General features: G+C 42.7%; 1 protein-coding gene across 3 annotated transcripts; it reads left to right on the forward strand.

Annotated features, from left to right (window-relative positions):
* The first annotated feature begins 82 nt into the window (after nucleotides 1–82).
* Nucleotides 83–17,333, forward strand: AK3 (adenylate kinase 3). Of its 3 annotated transcripts, none has more exons than XM_021694398.2 (5): nucleotides 83–384; nucleotides 8,322–8,441; nucleotides 9,397–9,446; nucleotides 10,113–10,231; nucleotides 15,675–17,333. In XM_021694398.2, the coding sequence occupies exons 1-5, from the start codon at nucleotides 234–236 to the stop codon at nucleotides 15,793–15,795; spliced, it is 561 nt and encodes a 186-aa protein (XP_021550073.1). In that variant the 5' UTR covers nucleotides 83–233; the 3' UTR covers nucleotides 15,796–17,333. The 3 variants fall into 3 exon arrangements, with proteins under 3 accessions (XP_021550073.1, XP_044776539.1, XP_021550072.1); XM_021694397.2 differs by having other exon boundaries at nucleotides 86–384; nucleotides 9,397–9,569; XM_044920604.1 differs by lacking the exon at nucleotides 8,322–8,441 and having other exon boundaries at nucleotides 84–384; nucleotides 9,397–9,569.
* Nucleotides 17,334–20,010: the final 2,677 nt, after the last annotated feature.

The raw sequence follows: 20,010 nt of genomic DNA on the forward strand, positions 1-20,010 counted from the left end.
AGGGCGGGGCGCGAGGAGGGGGCGCCGGGTCGCCGCGGGGCTGGCGCCGGAGCCGGCTGGGGGCGGGCGGGGCGGCCGCAGTGGCCGTCGCCTCACTTCCGGGAGCGCCTGGGCGCCGCGCCCGCCTTCTGTGCGCGGCGCAGCCTGCCGGCCAGCCCCGAACTCGCAGACGGGCGAGCGCGCGGCCAGGCCGGAGACCCCCGCGCGCGCCGCCCGGCCGGCTCCCTCCGGCCATGGGGGCGTCCGCGCGGCTGCTGCGCGCGGTGATCATGGGGGCGCCGGGCTCGGGCAAGGGCACCGTGTCGTCGCGCATCACCAAACACTTCGCGCTGAAGCACCTCTCCAGCGGGGACCTGCTCCGAGACAACATGCTTCGGGGCACAGGTGGGAGCCGGGGCCGGAGGGGTGGCGTGCGCCGTCGCCGGGGCCGGGATTTGCGGGCGGGGATGCGGATCTGGGGAAAGTGGGGCCCCGGGATGCGGGGTCGGGGGTGCGGGTCCCGGGATGCGGGTTCCCGGATGCAGGACCAGGGATGCGGACGCGGCATCCCCCTCCCGCCGCCCAGGGGAGAGACCTTAGGCAGCTGAGCAATTGCGCCCCGAAAGCTCCAGCCTCCGGGGCACCTTTGGGCGGGTTACTGGGGCGAAAGACTCGAGAGTTAGGACAGTTCGAAGTTCAAAGTTTAAAATGAACTGCTTGGCTTTGTTTGAGAAGCACGTCCAGGTCCAGTCGCTGCTGCTCGCTTAGGAACACGTGCCCTTCCACCTGGAGAACTGAAGTTTGACCTGAAGGGTTTGCTCTTCCTTTTTTTTAGTTTTTTTTTTTTGGTTGAACTCTGGGATTTTCTGGATCCACCCTTTCTCCCATAATCTGAAGGCCCGCTATTTGTGCTCGTTGCAATCACAAAATTGGCTTAGATCTTTGATACCCCAGAGATTTCTTAGGAAAGCTATTGTGCATAGTTATCTAAAAGACTGTTTTGTTTCTCATGCCATATAAATTCTTAGAACTCAGCACCAAATCCAGTCAACAAACTCTGTACTTTGCAATGGATGAATTTTATGTTAAGCAAATTATATCTTAAGAAAGCTGTTTTTATTTTTTTTTATTGTTTTAAATTTTTCTAAAAAAGATGTTAAAATATTTTTCTTAAACTAATTTCTACACCCATGTGGGACTTGAACTCACCACCGGGAGATCCGAGATCAAGAGTCTCACGCTCTACCGACTGAGCCAACCAGGGCCCCAAGAAAGATGTTTTTAAGAAGTCAACAGTAAGATGAGGTTTTTTTCCTCAAAGGTGTTGACCTTTATTTTCCAAAACAGAACTCATTTTGAACCTCCTTTTTAAAAAATTTTAGAAGTAATGCCTGCGCAAGGTAAAAAAAAGGATTGGAAAAAGGACAGAAATACATGTAATGAAAAGTAAAGTCCTCTCTCCTTCCCTGCCTCAGTTCAATTCTTCACAGGGGAACAGGACCTTGTGTTTCCTTTTAGAAATGTGTATTTGTGTACAAATACACACGTATCTAGCCCTTACTTTATGTAGTATGCAATCATACTATGTATGTATTCTGCACCAGCGTATTTTCACTTTATATCTAGGATATTTTTCCACATCAGAACATAAAAATCCATCTCATTCTGTTCATGTTTGTATAGGTATCTGTTTGCTGAACCTAGATCATTTCTAGGTGGGGTTTTTGTCTGTTGTTTCAGAATGTAAGTGAAAAAAAGAACCACCTCGATGTTTTTAGTTTGTCTCGAGTCTGGCAAATGACTGCTTTTGTTTTTCTCTTCTAGCATTGATCATTTAAGAACATACAGTGTATACTGTTTTGTGGTCAGTTAACACTTCTTCAAAAGGTTAAATTGTTTGGCCTGCTTGCTAAATGTTCTTGATGCAACATACTTAAGTAGTTAGGTAACAATGAACAGCCTCCAACCCGGCACCTGGTGGGGGTAAGGTTATCCAGAGTGGGAAGGCATAAGGAATGCATAAGGGATTCTCTGAAAAATAACTGAGCAGTGAGGTATCACTGTGTGGTGAAAGAACACTTTTGGCAGCGAGTTAAGGTGCCACTGATTTGTGAAAACATAAAGCATTTTTAAAAATTAAATTGAAAGCCAATGAAGTAAACTTTTTCAAAATTAAGAAACAATGCTCTGTTTAGCCTTAACATCCCTGGACAGGCCCACTGTTCTCTTTCTCGCTCCATGTGGAGAAAGGGAGGTGGGAAGGAGGGGTGGGAGCATCCCTTGGAAAAAAGTCCAGCTCGCCTCAGGTGCCTGCTTGTCTTTAAAAGGTCTTTAAAAACAGCAGTTCTTTAACAAAGAAAACAGAAAATGGAGCTTAGGGAGGTGTCAGGAGATTGTTATTACAGATGTTCTTCTGTATCTCAGGACTAAGAATATATTCTCAATAAATATTTTTCTCTTCTCTTTTTTTTTTTTTAAAGTGAGATTGGATATTTCCCACAGGATCAGAGCCAAAAAAGAGGTGTAGTCTTTTATTAAAAATTACAGCTTTGTGTTTTTTGATACTAAAAGTAAAGTATATTTATTATAAAGGAAGAAAAATATGTCATGAGAATATAAAAAAGAGAATTAAAATCCTCATAATTCCACCACCCGGAAACAATTACAATTAACCCTTTAGTGCCTTATATGCTTTTTTCTTTGTTTTTTACTCTGTTGCATCTGTATGTATTTGCAAAATTGTTGCATTCTAAATGATTGCTCATATACCTTTTTTCTCACTTATTGGGAGCATGTCCACACACCACGAGGCAGTCTTAAAAATGATATTTAATTTTTTAATTTATACATTTTTTTTAAAGATTTTATTTATTTATTTATTTGACAGAGAGAGAGAGCGCGCGCGTGCACACAAGCAGGGGGAGGGGCAGGCAGAGTGAGAGGGAGAAGCAGACTCCCCGCTAAGCAGAGAGCCCCATGAGGGACTCAATCCCAGGATCATGACCTGAGCTGAAGGCAGATGCTTCACTGCTGAGCCATCCAGGTGCCCCGAAAATGATATTTAATTTTAACCTTTTCCTATCATTGGACATTTATGTTGTTAACCATTTCTTTGCTACAATAAGTACTGTTATGCCGTGGCATGAACACTTGGCGGCATCTCTGCTTATTTCCTTCCAGTATGAAATCCTTAGCGTGGAATTTCTATAAACGTGGTCCTGTCAAATAGTGCTGGGAAGGAGGGCACCAGTTTACTCTCAAACCACTATTTCATCGGGGTCCTGTGTTTTGTAACCTGGAGCTGTATTTTTTAGCTAAAGTTTAAAATCAACACAGAGAGGGGCGCCTGGGTGGCTCAGTTGGTTAAGCGACTGCCTTCGGCTCAGGTCATGATCCTGGAGTCCCGGGATCGAGTCCCGCATCGGGCTCCCTGCTCGGCAGGGAGTCTGCTTCTCCCTCTGACCCTCCTCCCTCTCATGCTCTCTGTCTCCCATTCTCTCTCTCAGATAAATAAATTAAAAAAAAAAATCTTTAAAAAAAAAATAAAATAAAATAAAATCAACACAGAGGATGTGACAAGGACACTGGACACACGAGGCCCCCTGCTGGCAGGAGCAGACGTGGAGTGAGGGTGGCCAGCCCTGACCCCGGAGTCAAGAGGCTGGAGCCTGACCCTTAGACATTAGGCCAGCCCTCTGGTTTAAAGATAAGCGACTGAGTGCAGGAGAGGTTGCAAAACTCGCTCAATTACAAACAGCAGTTACTGGGAGACAAGGGTGAACACCCAGATCTCCTCGAGCACCAGGTAGACACTTTCCCTGATGCCGTGTTGATGGTCAGGAGATCATTTTAGGTGGACACAGTTTTTTAATCTATTTATTTCAAAGGATATTTGAAAAGCAACAAACACACCAACACTTTATTTTTATGAACATGATAATTCGTTAATTGGAGAAGCTGGGTCGCTTTGAAGAAAGTTATGCAGTAAGTAATAGTCCAGCTGTGGCAGAAATTGTGAGGTTGCCATGGGATTGCCCAAAGTTTGAGAAACTGCCTTGTGGCTTAGTGTTTCTCAAAGACAGAACCCTGCACTAGGTGGCTGATCCTCTCGAATGTCCTTTGTGCTCATCTGTATGTTGGGGAAACTGAACTCAGTAGAAGATCTTCAAAGGCTCCGTCAGCTGCCAAGAATCCCTGACAAAACTTTTATCATCTACACCTGTGCAGCTTAGGCGCCCCTAATTAGAATGATTTTGACGGTAGGGCAAATTATTTTTGTAATGGCAAAAACCCCCAAAGCCCTTACTTATAAGAGGCAATATATTAAGACATGTATCATATGACCTCACTGATATGAGGAATTCTTAATCGCAGGAAACAAACTGAGGGTTGCTGGAGTGGGGGGTGGGGTGGGAGGGATCGGGTGACTGGGTGATAGACACGGGGGAGGGGATGTGCTCTGGTAAGCGCTGTGAATTGTGCAAGACTTGACTCTCAGATCTGTACCTCTGAAACAAATAATGCAATATATGTTAAGAAAAAAAAGAAGAAGAAGAAGGTAGCGGGAGGGGAAGAATGAAGTGGGGGAAATCGGAGGGGTAGATGAACCATGAGAGACGATGGACTCTGAAAAACAAACTGAGGGTTCTAGAGGGGAGGGGGGTGGGAGGATGGGTTAGCCTGGTGGTGGGTACTGAGGAGGGCACATTCTGCATGGAGCACGGGGTGTTATGCACAAACAATGAATCATGGAACACTACATCTAAAACTAATGATGTAATGTATGGGGATTAACATAAGAATAAAAAAAAAAAGAGGCAATATATTTACATGGTTTGGAATTCCAAAAAATGTGAAAGGGCATTTAGTGAAAAGATCCTTCTAGAGCTATTTCATGTATGTACAACCAAATGTTTACCTGTTCTTCCCTTGTTTGTTATTTCTTACACAAATGGCAGCAAACTCTAATACTGTTCTGTACCTTTCATAATAGTGCTTTTGATAAGGATTGCCTCATTTTTAACAGCTTTATTGAGATCTAATATACCATATATTTTACCCATTTAAAGTTAAGATTTTATTTATTTATCTGACAGAGAGAGAGACAGCGAGAGAGGGAACACAAGCAGGGGGAGTGGGAGAGGGAGAAACAGGCTTCCCGCCGAGCAGGGAGCCCGATGTGGGGCTCGATCCCAGGACTCTGGGATCAGGACCTGAGCTGAAGGCAGTTGCTTAACGACTGAGCCACCCAGGCGCCCCTGGAGTTTACAATTTAGTGGACTTTAGTATATGCGCAGAGTTGTGCAACCATTAACACAATCAATTTTAGAACATTTTCATTACCCCCCAAAGAGACCTCATACCCATTAGCAGTCACTCCTGTCCCCCTCCCTCCCACCCCACCCCCCAATCTGAGCCCCTGGCAACTCTGATCGACTTTCTGCCTCTATTGATTTGCCTATTCTGAACATTTCAGACAAATGGATTCATACAATATGTGGTCTTTTGTGTCTGGCTTCTTTCACTTAGCATGAGGTTTTCAAGGTTCAAGGTGTTGTAGTGTGTGTTGCTTCTCCATCCGTTTTATTGCTGAGTGGTACTTCATCAAATGGATGTAGCAGATTTTATTTACCCATTCATGAGTTGGTAGACTTGTCTTCAAGTTCATACACTTTGTAACATACATCAGTATTTCTTTTTATGGCCAAGTGATATAATTTTGTATAGATATGCCACATTTTATTTATCCATTAATCACTTGGCAGACATTTGAGTTTCCACTTTTCGGCTATTGTGAATAATGTTGCTTTGAACACTCATGTATAAGTTTTGTGTAAATGTCTGTTTTAATTTCTCTTGGATGTGTGTGTGTGTATACGCCTTGGCATGGCATGCAATTGCTAGGTAAGATGCTAACTCTTTTTAACGTTTTGAAAACTGCCACAGTATTTTTCCAATTTGGCTACAGCATTTAAAACCCTACCAGCAATAGAGGAGGGTTTCCATTTCTCAACATTCTTGCCAACACTTGATATTATCTGTCTCTTTGATTATAGTCATCCTGCTGAGTGTGAAATGGTATCTCATTGTGGTTTCCATTTCTATTTCCTTAATGACTAGTCATGTTGAGCATCTTTCCATGTGCTTATTGTCCAGTTGTGTATCTGCTTTTTGTATTCAGATCTTTTTCCCATTTTTAAAAATGGGTTGTCTTTTTATTGTGTAAGAATTATGTCTTTTATTGTTGTAAGAATTCTTCAGATATTCTATATACAAGTTCCTTATCAGATACAGGATTTACAAAAATTTTCTTCCATTCAGTGGATTGTCTTTTCACTTTTGTTGTGTTCTTTGAAGCATAAAGGTTTTTAATTTTAATGAATCCAATTCATCTATTTTTTCTTTTCTTTTTTTTTTAAAGATTTTATTTATTTGACAGAGACAGAGATAGCGAGAGCAGGAACACAAGCAGGGGGAGTGAGAGAGGGAGAAGCAGGCTTCCCGCTGAGCAGGGAGCCCGATGTGGGGCTCGATCCCAGGACCCTGGGATCATGACCTGAGCCAAAGGCAGATGCTTAAGCGCCCTCATCTATTTTTTCTTTTGTTGATTGTGCTTTTGGCTTCATGTCTAAGAAACCATTGCCTGATGAATAGTCATGAGGATTTATGCCTATGTTTTAAGAGTTTTGTAGTTTTAGCTCTTAACTTTAGGTCTGTGACTGATATTAATTTTTATATTTGCTGTGAGGTAGAGGTCCAACTTTATTCTCTTATGTCTGGATATTCAGTTGTCCCAGCACCATTTGTTGAAAAGACTGTTCTTTCCCCCATGGAATTGTCTTGGTATCCTCATTGAAAACCAATGGATGGTAAATGTGAGGGGTTATTTCTGGAGTCTCAATTCTGTTCCGTTAATCTATATGTCTATTGTTACTGCACAGTCTTGATTGCTGTTTTGAAATCCAAAGTGTGTGTCCTCCAACTTTGTTCTTTTTCAAGATTATTTCAGCTGTTCTGGGTCCCTTGCATTTCCATATGATTTTTAGGATCAGTTTCTCAGTTTCTGCAAAGACACCAGCTGGGATTTTGATAGGATTGCATTAAATCTGTTAGTCATTTTTGGAGGCTATTTCCATCTTAATATTAACTTTTCTAATCCATGAATATGAGGTGTTTCTCCATTTAGTTAGGTCTTTAATTTCTTTCAACAATGTAGTTTTCAGATGGTCCGTTTTACACTTCTTTTTAAAAATGTATTGCTAACTTTTACATTTGTATTTTTTGATGGAATTGTGAATGGAATTGTTTTCTTAATTTTATTTTCAGACTGTTCAAGACTAAATGTTTTTGTATATTGATCTTGTATCCTGCAACTTTGCTGAACTCATTAGTTCTAACAGTTTTTTAGTGGACTCTTTAGGATTTTCTATATAGAAGATCATCTCATCTGCATATAGAGAGAGTTTTACTTCTTCCTTTCTGGATGCCTTTAATTTCTTTTTCTGGACTAAGTGTCCTGGCTAGAATCTCTGATACAGTGTTGAGCAGAAGTGGCAAGATCAAATGATCTTTTCTTAATGCTATTCTAATACTGATGAAATCAAGAACTTTTAAAATGAGCCCAATCCTCTCATTCCATTTGATGTCATTAGTTGAGGGCTTACCCGAGGACATGGTCTGAAGAGTGAGAAGTGAGCGAAGGGGCCAGTCCCCGTTTTAGGGACTCAGCCTTGAAGCAGTGCAAGTTTTTACATTTTTTTCCCCAAACACTGGTGATGAGGCTGACCTCTGCTTCCCCAGAGCAGTGGTCAGAGCCTGGTCAAAGCGACAGAGAGGTGTGCACACATACTAAGTATGTGCACCTTTATAGCAGGTTATTTTATTGAAAGGATTAGAAGAATCTGTACAGTAACATGATAGCAAGCACTTACACTGAGCCACTCATAAATAATGACTACTTCAAGTTCCTACTTAAAAAAGAAAATAATTTCTAGTATTCTGTATGTTTTTTCTGATAGAAAATTTACAAAATACAGAACAGTGCAGATATATTTAAAAATCACTTATATCACAGAGATGACTGCTGTTAACATGGTGTCAGTAGCTTTCTATTATTTTTTCTATCTATACATTTGCATTTATATATTTTTATATAACGGAGAATTTGAAGTAGGTATAGATCATTTTGTAACTTCTGTTTTATCACCAAAGTTGGCAATGCACATTTTCGTATGACGGTGCTATCCAGAGGTCCTCTCTAGGCTAGTGGTTTCCTAGGGGCCTGGAATGGGATAAAGCAAATACGCTCGCTGATGGGTTTTTCCCTCCCTCCTCTGCTGTAGAAATTGGTGTGTTAGCCAAGACTTTCATTGACCAAGGGAAGCTCATCCCAGATGATGTCATGACTCGGCTGGCCCTTCATGAGCTGAGAAACCTCACCCAGTATAGCTGGCTATTGGATGGTAAGTGGTGTTAGAGCATTTCAGCTGTCCAGAATGATGAGCATGGACAGAGAATGAGCATTTCGTGGCTACAGACACACATCTGGTGTGGGGTGGGGGGGTCGCGCTGAGTGCCGCCATTCACCACCCTGAGGCTTTGGGCCAGTCATCTTCTCTGGGCCTGCTTCTTGATCTGAGGAGAAAGACAAAAGTGGACCGCACGATTCCTATGCCCCCTTCAGATGTGACTGGTTCCTTCACCCTCCTTTCAGAATATTTTATGAGGACAGGGAAGGAAGGGTGGAAAGTAATTTGCAATCAGTTGTAAACTTTCTCCAGCCAGAAGTGTGGCAGGAACCTTGAGGAAAGGTTGATTTTTAGTTTTTGAAGAGAGAGAGCGGTATTTATTTTAAGGAATTGGCTCACAGGATGATGGGGGCTGACAGGTCCCGAGATCTTCAGGGTGAAGACCCAGGAGAACCGACGGGTGGTCAGGCTTTGGTCTGAAGGCCAACAAGGCTCGAGACCCAAGAGGAGCTGGCTTCCTTCCGTTTGAGTCCGAGGCAGGAAAAAGTGGGCGTCTCAGCTCCAGGGCCATCAGGCAGGAGGAACTCCCCCTTATTGGGGGGAGGGTCAGCCCTTCCGGTCTATCCAGGCCTTCTGTGGATTAGGGGAGGCCCACCCACATCAGGGAGAACAATCTGCTTTACTCAGTCTCCTGATTTAAATGTCACTCTCACCCAAAAACAGCCTCACAGACACACCCCAAAAAGTGTTTGACCAGTATCCAAGCGCCCCATGGGTCCAGTCAAGTTGACGCATAAAATTAACCAACCATCACAGTTGCCCTACAGCTGTGATCAGCCTTCCTGGTATTACTGCTTTTGTTCAAATTGTTCATCATTCCTTAATTCTCTTCTTTCTTCCCCTCTCCCAACCTTCCTTTATTCTTTTTTTTTTTTTTTAATTTGTAAAGGTTTTCCAAGGACACTTCCACAAGCAGAAGCCCTGGATAGAGCTTATCAGGTAGACACAGTGATTAATCTGAACGTGCCCTTTGAGGTCATTAAGCAGCGTCTCACTGCTCGCTGGATTCATCCGGCCAGCGGCCGGGTCTACAACATCGAATTCAACCCTCCCAAAGCTGTGGTGAGTCGTCGTGGTGGCTCAGACGGTCTGTGACTCTCTTGCCCTCCCCGATGTAAGTGTTAGGACGCCTGCTCCTGGTCATGTGGTGCGGTGGGCGAGTCCAGTGCACTCAGCTTGTTGGTAAAGGAATCCGCGGGAACGATGGGGGTTTGTTACTCATTCAGAACCATTTACGGATTTCCTACTCTGTGCCCGGGAGTGTGTGAGGACTCGGGGTAAGAAGGATTAGTGACCGCTGTGGCTTATTTAGGGGTTACCGTTGGGATTCCCAGGCTATCGCTGAGTCATTTTGTATATATATGAAATTATTGAGAGGCTGCTTTGAGGAAGTCTTTTAACTCTAAGGACCGATACTGGAGATGACTCTGGGATCTCAGGGCTCTGCGTTGCAATGATCTGAGTTTGGATTTGATTCTGTTTACTTAAAAGCACGCTTTTGTGCTTGGTGCTTGCCTAGAGATGTCTAAAAATCACTTAACTGCTCATAAAAATACGCTTCAAAGATAAGATGTTTGATCCCAGCCTCTTGTAACTCCTGTTCAGGGGATCGATGACCTGACCGGGGAGCCTCTCATTCAGCGTGATGATGACAAGCCAGAGACCGTTGTCAAGAGGCTGAAGGCTTATGAAGTCCAAACACAGCCGGTCCTGGAATATTACCAGTGAGTTTGTCGCTTTTCAGAACTTCTCTTACATGGTGAAGCACTAAGTCAGTTTTCGATTATCCATGCTTTATAGCTGAAATGCAAAATACCAGAAGATCCGATTCAAATTGGTTTAAACAGTTTAAACAGGAAATGTATTAGCTTGCATAATAGACACTTCCAGAAGGTAGGTTGGGCTTCAGTCACCACTAGGTTTGATCAGAGTCTTGCCATTCTTTCAGCTCTGCGTTGGCTGTGTCTGCAGACTCCCAGCATAGTTGCACGCAGTTGCCAGGAACAGGTGGGGCATCCTTTCTCGTGGAGGGATGAGTGATCAGCTTTCCCCCAAGTGAACAAAAGCCCCACATGTCACGAAGGGGGCACCAACGTGAACAGCCACTGTGGTCAGGGAATCCTGGCACTAACTGTTTTAGGCCTAGGTTACTGCCCGTTCTGGAACCAGCTCCTGGTTGGGAGGGAATAGGCTGGTGGGCTACCCTCTGGAGCGGGGAGTCCCCCCAAAGTCTGCTGTTAGGTAGAGGGAGGGCAGCTGTGGGTGCTGGGGAGGCAAGTCTGATAATGCCCACCACCCATGCTGCTGGAGGATGCTCAGAAGCCTCAGATGGCAACCTACCCTCAGATCATGTTTGGCTAATAGTCTTTAAAAGCTTATATCTGAACACAGTTTTGTGTGCTCATTAGGGAGTTCATATCCCACAACAAATACGGGAACTATGCGGCATAAATACTTGACGCAGTGCCATCTGCTTACTCAGCCTTTCCCTCTGCTCGCGGAGGAGTGACTGCATCCCCTTTGCCTTCATAACATTCACTGAACAGTGATCCAGTGTCAAGACAGCCCAGTGCTGTGGTTGAAGCAGATTCTGGATCCTGCCTGCCTGAGTTCAAATCCCAGCTCATTGTTGATTAACCTGCTCTTAACCTCTTGCTTAACTGGGGTAAGAACACAGGGTAGAAAGAGTGCGTTACTAGGGGTGACTCCTGGAAGTGTGACTGGCACATAGTGAACACTGTATCATCGTTGGCTCCTACTGGTGGTGGAGGAATGGGGTACGCATGTGGTGACCCCTGAAGCCATAGTCTCCAAACGGTTCTAGAGTAGTACTTTCTGGAGGGTGAAATTACAAGCGAGTTGGCAATTCACTTTCCCCAGTGGCTGTCACCGTAACTTTGTCGTTTGTATAAGGAGCTTGGTTCTGCAGGTGGCCAGCTGTGTGTGTGGCCCTGGGCACGGCCTTCATTCGACCTTTGTGCCACAGACTCGTCGTGTGTTAAGTCAGAGCAGTATTAAATAGTACCTACTGAATGGGGCTGTAAACGGGATTGAGAGAATCCACACAGAGGCTTACCACAGCCCCGACACCAATAAATCACTCAGTGGTAGTTGCTGTTTTTATTTACTCTGCTGACACTGGTCCTCACGGGTCAGGGCCAGGCCCCAAGAAATTGCACCTGCTCTGTGTGGGTGAGGCAGAGAGCTGGGTAAATCATAGTTTCCATACAATGGGATGTGTGCTTCTGTCAATCAGGAACCTCATTCACACCAGCTTCAGCAAAGGGGAATTTATTCTAACTAAAGTCCAAATGTAGATCCTGGGTCCACATGTTCAGACAGCGTCCTCAGGCCTGTCACGCTCAGCAACTTCTCCATGCTGGCTTCAGTCTCAGGTGGGCTGTCCCAGTGTGAGTGTGAGCCCCCCAGCATCCCCGCTTGTCTCTTACCAGTTCAGCTACAGAGTAGAAAAGAGGGCCCCTTTGCCAGGAACAGTCCTGGAGTCGGCACCCATTTGCTCTGATCATGTCCATCCTGGAAGCTGGGGAGTGGGGAGAGTTCCACCCAAATCTCACAGACTGGGTTTGGTGAAGGTGTTATTTCCCAAATGAGGTTTTGTTGATCACTCAAAAGTAACCAGAAGGGAGAGCTCATTGTTGCTGGGCTGAGGAGAACACTGCAAGGCTATTGACCACCTCATGCAGCAGAAATAGGGGTTACTTCTGTCCAGAAGTGGGGAGGGGAGTTGGGAAGGCTGCAGAGAGGAAGCGTATGAACTGGGTCCCATCTTAGGAGATACTCTAGTCTATCCTAGGCTTTTTTTTTTTTTTTTTTTTAAGATTTTATTTATTGGAGAGAAAGAGCATGAGCAGGGGGAGGGAGGGGCCGAGGGAGAGGGAGAAGCAGGCTCCCCACTGAGCAGGGAGCCCGATGTGGGACTCCATCCCAGAACCCTGAGCTGAAGGCAGATGCTTAACCTACTGAGCCATCCAGGCGCCCCAGGAGATACCCTAGTCTTTCCAGGCTTCTAGCTTTTGCTCCCTCTTGCCATCAATTGAAGCTTTTCCTTCGAAACTCCTGCACATAGAGCTAGGGCTGGATTTAACCCAAAACTGAAAGTGGTATTTGCAACAATTTCAGTGGTAATCAGCATTGTTATTTTACAATACTGACAGTTGTACTGTTTTTTAAAACTCAGCAGCAGGACATTTACAGAGTGATTAGGTTTGTGTTAACAAACAGTACGATGTTCTTACTCTTTAGAGGACCTATAGGTGAAGCCGGGTTTATTTCATAGAAATTAAAATGACAGGGGCGCCTGGGTGGCTCAGATGGTTGAGCGTCTGCCTTCGGCTCAGGTCATGATCCCAGGGTCCTGGGATAGAGCCTCACATCGGGCTCCTGGCTCGGCGGGGAGCCTGCTTCTCCCTCTCCCTCTGCCTCTCTCCCTGCTCATGCTCTCTCTCTCCCTCTCTGTATCTCTGTGTGTCAAATGAATAAATAAAATCTTTAAAAAAAGAAAAAAAGAAAAAAAAAGAAATTAAAATGACAAATGTCCATCCAAGGGACAGTTTTAGGATTGTATAAGGTGCCTGCTTGTGCCCTCCATAATGAACTCACTTGTGACACTGGCTTGATTTGAGAACTTTTTTTTTCCCCCAAAGATTTTATTTTTTTATATGAGAGACAGCGAGAGAGAGCGAGCACAAGCAGGGGCAGAGGCGGAGCCCGACGCAGGACTCGATCCTAGGACCCCGGGTCACGACCTGCCGAAGGCAGACACTTAACCCACTGAGCCCCCAGGCGCCCCAAGAGTAGGAGTTACCTAAAGTTAGTCGTAACTCTGGCAAATCTGTAAGGTATCATAGAGGAATGCTTTTGTCTTCAGGGAAGCTTCTGAAAATCAAGTGAAAGGTTGCAGAGGGAGGACTGATTCTGTTTTTAGAAAGAAACCCGAGTTCCTCGGGTGCTCTTAGGCAGACTTTAAGACACTGTGTGTGAGTTGGAGGAGGAGGAATGCCAGAATCTCTGGAGGGAGTGTGTGTGTTCTGAAAAGCAGCCCTGGTCACCTGCTCCTGCTCACCATCTTACCCCCAGGGGTAGAGAGACATTGGCAGCTTGGGTGGTAGCAACCCATAGCAATCTGCCTGGGGAAAAATGGAGAAACACAACAGGAAACACCAGAAAACCAGTTTTTATTACCATTTCCCCCAAATTCAAAAGAGGAAAAAATAAACCTAAGCAAAAAGCAGGAAACATCACCAAATATTAGGAAGTGGTTTTGCCAAGCGGGTAAGCAAAGAAAGCCAAGGGTGTCTGACGGGCCCCATGTTTGGAAGCCTACTACCTACCAGTTTGGAGATCTGGGCTGTTACTTTACTTTCTAACACATAGTTTTATCAGAAAAGTAAGGAATCTGAGCTTTAGAAAGGATTACATGAGCTATTATATTTAAAACACTGAGCACATGCTCAGTAAGTGCTCCTGTTTTTCAGGTGACCATTTCCGTAAGCCACAGGGCACAAATGAAACTAAAATCTAGGTTTACCAATGCCAAGCCAATGCCTTTCTCTCCTGATCACAGACCATACTTACTGAGACCCCTAAATCCACATCATTTTTTTAAAAACTCTCCTCCCCCGCCCCCCACGTGGAGTTTAAACTCAGAACCCTGAGATCAAGAGTCCACCCACTGAGCCAGCCAGGCGCGCCTCACACCATCATCTTTTGTTAAGAATCACTTTGAGTCCTGAAGACACAAAAAAGTCGTTGTGTGGAATGCTTCAGGAACCAGTATAGGTTACCATTCCACCTAAACAGTAAGAATCGTGATCCCAACAAGCAGATTGAAATGAATATATATATACTCATATATATAGTAAATAAAAATAAATGAATATATATATATGGAAGAATTTATAGAGTATAAAAACAGAGATGCCAATTCATCATTGACTTTGTTCTCTGAAGAAGAATCCAGAGCTGGAAGGAAGCACCATGATGCTTTACAATATCATGTCTCAGCTCAACCAGAGAAAACCTACACTCTGAAAAGATCTACTGTTGGATCCAAATGTGTTGTGTGGTCAAGTCTAAGAAACACATGGTCTAGATGTGAGAGTCTTCGCTGAAGGAGGCACAAGGGTTTGGAATCTTTCAAATGGTATGGAGGAGGTAGTGAACTCTGAGAATGTCTGGAATGGCATACCCAAATTGGTTAAGAGTCCATTTGAGGCCATATTCCAACCAGGGGGAAAAGATCTTCACTTCATGTCATCACATCATACTACAACTGAAGAAAAGGATCTGGAGGTGACACTGATTTAACATGGATCCAGGGATGTGGCCAGTCAGAACCTGCTCTTAAACATCTCACCCAGACCGACAGAGCATTTAGCAAATCGAGAGCATGTAATCACAAGAAGCTGTCGTTTTTGAAAACTTTGATATGCACTGAAAACAAAATAGATCTCAGGGTGACTATGCCGTGTATTTATAGTGGTGTTGCTGTATATATGGATCTAGGATCTTCTCCCTCTAAATGTGTTATGTTCCTTATCAGTTAGGAGGATTTGTTTTGCTAAACAATTTGCTAACACATTACTCAAATTACGAAAAAACAAAACCAAACCCTATTTGTTTCTTTTGAATATAGTGTTTAAATTAAAATAGAAAATTATAGGGGTGCCTGGGTGGCTCAGTCCTTCAGCATCTGCCTTCAGCTCAGGTCATGGTCCCAGGGTCCTGGGATCGAGCCCCGCTTCGGGCTCCCTGCCCAGCGGGAAGCCCGCTTCTCCCTCTCCCACTCCTCCTGCTTGTGTTCCCCTCTCTCGCTGTGTCTCTCTCTGTCAAATAAACAAAATCTTAAAAAAAGAAAAGAAAAAGGAAATTATAGGTTTATGACAAGTATATGATATGATGCTATTTGGGGGGATGGCTCTGTTAACAGTAACACCTTCCGATTTTTTGTTTTGTTTTTGACACTTTGCCTTGTCTGTCTAGTTAAACATTTGACTAATATTCTGTTTGATTTTGGAAATATTCTAATATGACCCAAGATCTGAATAAAGTTTCTCCTGAAAAAAAAAAAAAATCACTTTGAAAAAGCTCATCAGGAAGAGTCAGACCTGTGGTGGTGGTGTTTTTTTTTTTTTTTGTCATCTTTAGGAAAAAAGGGGTGTTGGAAACCTTCTCTGGAACAGAAACCGACAAGATCTGGCCCTATGTCTATGCTTTCCTACAAACAAAAGTTCCACAAATAAACCAGAAAGCATCAGTTACTCCATGAGGAAAAGTGCATATAACCAGTAAGATGAGCAGAGACTCCTCGCCTGTGCGTTTAGAAGCTCCTTGTTCTGAGACTGGCATGTATGAATTCTTGGACAATTATATTCGTTTCACTTCTACTGATTTTATTCTAGAAACTAAGGATGTGTCAAGTGAGTCCGATACTAAGATTCATCTTTTTGTCTAGTGGGTTTTACCCAGGTATCTTCTATGGGTGTGCGATTAAAACACAATCAGATGTCTTAACTTTTGAGAAATCTTCTAAAGCATAATTAAAAGAGCAATTGGTAGTAATATAACTTTTGTTCAGAAGAGTAAATGGTTGATAAAAATTTTCTTATTTTTCTGGAAAAGCTAAAAAGAAAAAATTCCATGTCACTTGGTAAAGTATCTCATTAGAGAAATGTGTGTAGACTCTTGCCAAAAAACCCGGCATCGTCAGCGCTGTGAGACACTACGTCTGTCAAATCCTAGAAAACAAGCAACTAGATGTGCAGATTAGTTTCAGGATGCAAATTCACTGCTGCCTTTACACTAAGAAACTTATAAGTTTAGCCGTATATACTGTATTTACTGTGTTGTTAAACCTTCAGTTTACTCAGAATTTTCAGTCTGCTATAAAATTGTGTTAAATCAGCATATAGGAAAATACTCAGGTTACCTAAGAAATATGTGCTTTAGGATCTACTTGCCAGTTTCTCTTTTTGATCACTATGTAAGGTCTGCTGTGATGAGTAACAGTACAAAAAGAAAAGAAAACCTATGGCCCTAAGTAAAGCAAGCATACTTGGTCGTCAGGAAGTAGAAACGGATCAGGTATGCTTGGGGAGAATTCCCTTGACACACGTAACAATCATAATTAGTAAACTAATCAAATTAGTAGCAGTTAAAAGGATTTACGTGAAAGGTTGAAAAGGACCAGGAAAGTAACTGAGTTTGCTGAAGGAGTTCTTTATTCCTAATCAAAGCAATGGACCCCATCCTCCGGCAGGGAGAGGTCTCTGCCTCTGTGTGTGTACGTTGAGTAGCCATTTAAAAGTGAAGATAGTTTGCTTTCTTAGTGGGGCAACAGGGATGCATGCTTCCGTCCTGTGGCCTGGTAGGAAGAGTGGGGCGAGGACAGGTGGAGGAGCAACCCAACTACATCTTCACTGGCCTATTTACTCTTCCTTTACTTGGTGCTAAATCCAATGCAACAAGTGCTCGTACAAGCTGTTGATAACTGCCTTTGAACGTCTGGCCCATGGTATCCCAGGTCCTTAAAATACAAATGCCAGCAGTGGTTCTTTATGTATTTTGTGAGGGAAGAACTTTTCTTTTGATTTTTAAAAATTCAATGTTGATCTTTCAGAATGGACCAAGGCTTTTAAAAAGGATTATAGGACACATTTAATTCTTTACAAAACTTTCTGTAATGCCTTATTTGAATGTTAATATTATGTGCTTTCTAAAACTGTTGTAAACTACTAAGCTAATGAATTATCACTAGGTTACCAGGCATACGTGAGTATTAGTGTACTACAATAAAATTAAATTTGGGAACCATGGGTGTTACTTTGTCTTCGGTATTCCACAGGGCGCACTCCGTCCCCGATGTCTCACTGGCTTCTGAATTGGTGACTGCTTTCTAATAACTGTCTTACAACAGAATATAGGCTGGTTTCATTTGAAGCTGTTATCTCCTGCTACCGGACTGCAGGCATACTGGCCTTCCTAACACACGTAGATTTGGAAATCAAGAAGAGGGGTGGAAGAACATGGCTTTGAAAACGGAGACTTCTTCCCTGTGACCATTCCCTCCCTACTCCTAAAACACTGCACCCAGTTTTGCACATATATCCATTACTTTGGGGAACACCTGCACTATTACTTTTTTCCTTTATTAAAGCAAATAAAGAGAACTTGTTTTATGCTGAATTGGTTGGCGTCAGACCATCCTGACGAAGGCTGTCATTGCTGAGGAGCACAACCTGCTAAAGAACATAATGCTCAATGGCCATCATTACGATTTATGTGCCACATGGAAATATGTCTAGAGCTGACTGCCATGGCTAACGGGAGCCACCATCCTCAAAGGCTCATAAGGAGAACAGTTCCTTAACCCGTTACCCTATTTTCCAGAATACCACAGTTATTCCGTAAGCACAATGTGCTGTGGGAAATGCAAACTGGCAGTACAATCCACAAATTTTCTCAATTTCATTTGAAATAGATTACACACTCACTCAAATTTCTAAACCCCAGCCCACAGCTACTTTTCCCCCAGGTATTTACAATGGCATCCCAGCAAAATAGTTTGGACACTTCATAGTTTGAGACAAAACTTACCTATGTTAACAACAAACCATGGTAATTACAGACCAAAGGTTAAATTGCTATAATGCCTGCAACCAACAGCAAGAATAAATTTGTAGTTTAAAACATGTAAGTTGTGTCTTCTCATCGACAAAAGAAATAGCTTTCTTAGTTTTGCAACTCAAGATTTTGATTTTGGAAGTTATTAGTTTAAAAATTTTTTAAACAGAGTAAAAGCCAACCACTCTGTTTTGTGGGTTTTTGTTTTTTTTTTTAAACTAATGATCATGGTTTTTCCATATACATAGCACTGACTGAAGTTAACGCCAAATTGCACTTTGGAAGGATTTTACCAAAGTAAATCAATTTGGTGATATTTCATATTTTACCAAGTGTTTGAAGAGAATCATGCTGTTTTAAGAAACCAAGTGAAAGATGCAGGATTTTTTTTTTTTTTAATCATTTTGATACTTGTAAAAGAGAAAACTTCAAGTCTAATTCTTCAAGGCTTATGAGAATGGTTTTGACTTCATTATTAGATGCTAAGCAATTCATAATCGTTTCTTTTGTAACCACCCCCCCCATCACCTTACCTAGTAAGCAAGCAAATACTTACTCCATGAGTCCGATTCTCGGAGACCTGTGAAATGGTACACAGTATCTATTATAGATGGGAAATGGATGCCAAGGATTTTAGGAATTTTTAAAATGTGTATGATATAGTGACAACTGAAATGAACAGCCTGACCTTAATCCTGACAAATACATCTCCGTCCCATATCAATTTAAGAACTGAAATACATGATTGATCTTGAGAACAGTATATTGACATCATCTTTTCTCTGAAAATGCCCCAAAGTTAACTTCAGGATCACTGCCTAAACCCACAATCAATTTTTTCATCCTGTAAGTAAATCTACTTATTAAACCAGACTCATGTTCTTTGATCAGCATGTTAATTCACTTTTAAAAGGGGAATAGGAATGTTAATCTAAAAGAACACCCCAATTTTCTAAAGAGAAGTTATAGGACATTATGAGCTTATGCAGAATTGGAAAGAGCCCACTAATGGTGTAACTGGATGAGAATGTTACCCATCTATCTCCTAGAGACGAATTTTGGATCAGTATTATCTCCACTACCATGGATAAAATGACACCGAGTTAACGGGCAATAGATGAAGTAGTAGCTACTTAATTTTTTAAAAAATCTTTTATTAGAAGGTTAATTTTATCAGATGAAATAAGAATCTTTGATGGATACTTTGATGTCAAAATGTTTCATTCATCTGTTGGGACATTTCATCTGTCTGGACAGCCCAGCAAGTCTGGACAGCCCAGCAAAATTCAATCTGAAATATTATTATTTATTAAGAAACAGAAAAAAGGACATTTTTCTTAAAAGGGGTAGTTCTTAGTACTAAAGCAGAATAAAAATAAAAAGGGTGTCAATTTACTGTTCTTAGTACTAAAGTACTGCTAAATATGTCAAAGTTAAAGTCTCTAAGTGCAAATCATGGCATTAGTTAGGGGCCCCCAGAGTAAACTCAATCGTATGTACATACAAAACAGAACACTTCCCTTTGAAAGTAAAAAAATATATATATATATAGCTACAATCTTAAATAGTTCTTCAATAATCCCTGTTTCAGAGAACACAACCAAAACACCCTTCAGTAGTTTACTCAGTTTGTTGGTCATCTCTTTCCTTCCAGTACTTGGTCATTAACACCTCTAACTTAAAGAAGGCAAAGGAGATTCAAAACAATTTGGGTGCTTCCAGGCAGATCCTGAGGAAAGGTGAAGCTGGGGAATGGGAGGTAATGGCTCAAGTAACATTTCTGTGACATCAGGGATTTCCAGTCTCTGTTTGACAGGAAGGGAAAAACAAGAGCTTACTCTAGAACAGGAAAACAAAACAA

The sequence above is a fragment of the Neomonachus schauinslandi genome, chromosome 13, assembly GCF_002201575.2.
Source record: "Neomonachus schauinslandi chromosome 13, ASM220157v2, whole genome shotgun sequence".
In the NCBI taxonomy this organism is placed as follows: Eukaryota; Metazoa; Chordata; class Mammalia; order Carnivora; family Phocidae; genus Neomonachus; species Neomonachus schauinslandi.

What these genes read in the sequence shown, in the direction of transcription:
- AK3 (XM_021694397.2), top strand. Translation starts at nt 234, where the DNA reads ATGGGGGCGTCCGCGCGGCTGCTGCGCGCGGTGATCATGGGGGCGCCG. An exon ending in GTATAGCTGGCTATTGGATG is followed by an intron (nt 8,442 to 9,396) that starts GTAAGTGGTGTT and finishes TAATTTGTAAAG; the next exon opens with GTTTTCCAAGGACACTTCCA. An exon ending in TCAACCCTCCCAAAGCTGTG is followed by an intron (nt 9,570 to 10,112) that starts GTGAGTCGTCGT and finishes ACTCCTGTTCAG; the next exon opens with GGGATCGATGACCTGACCGG.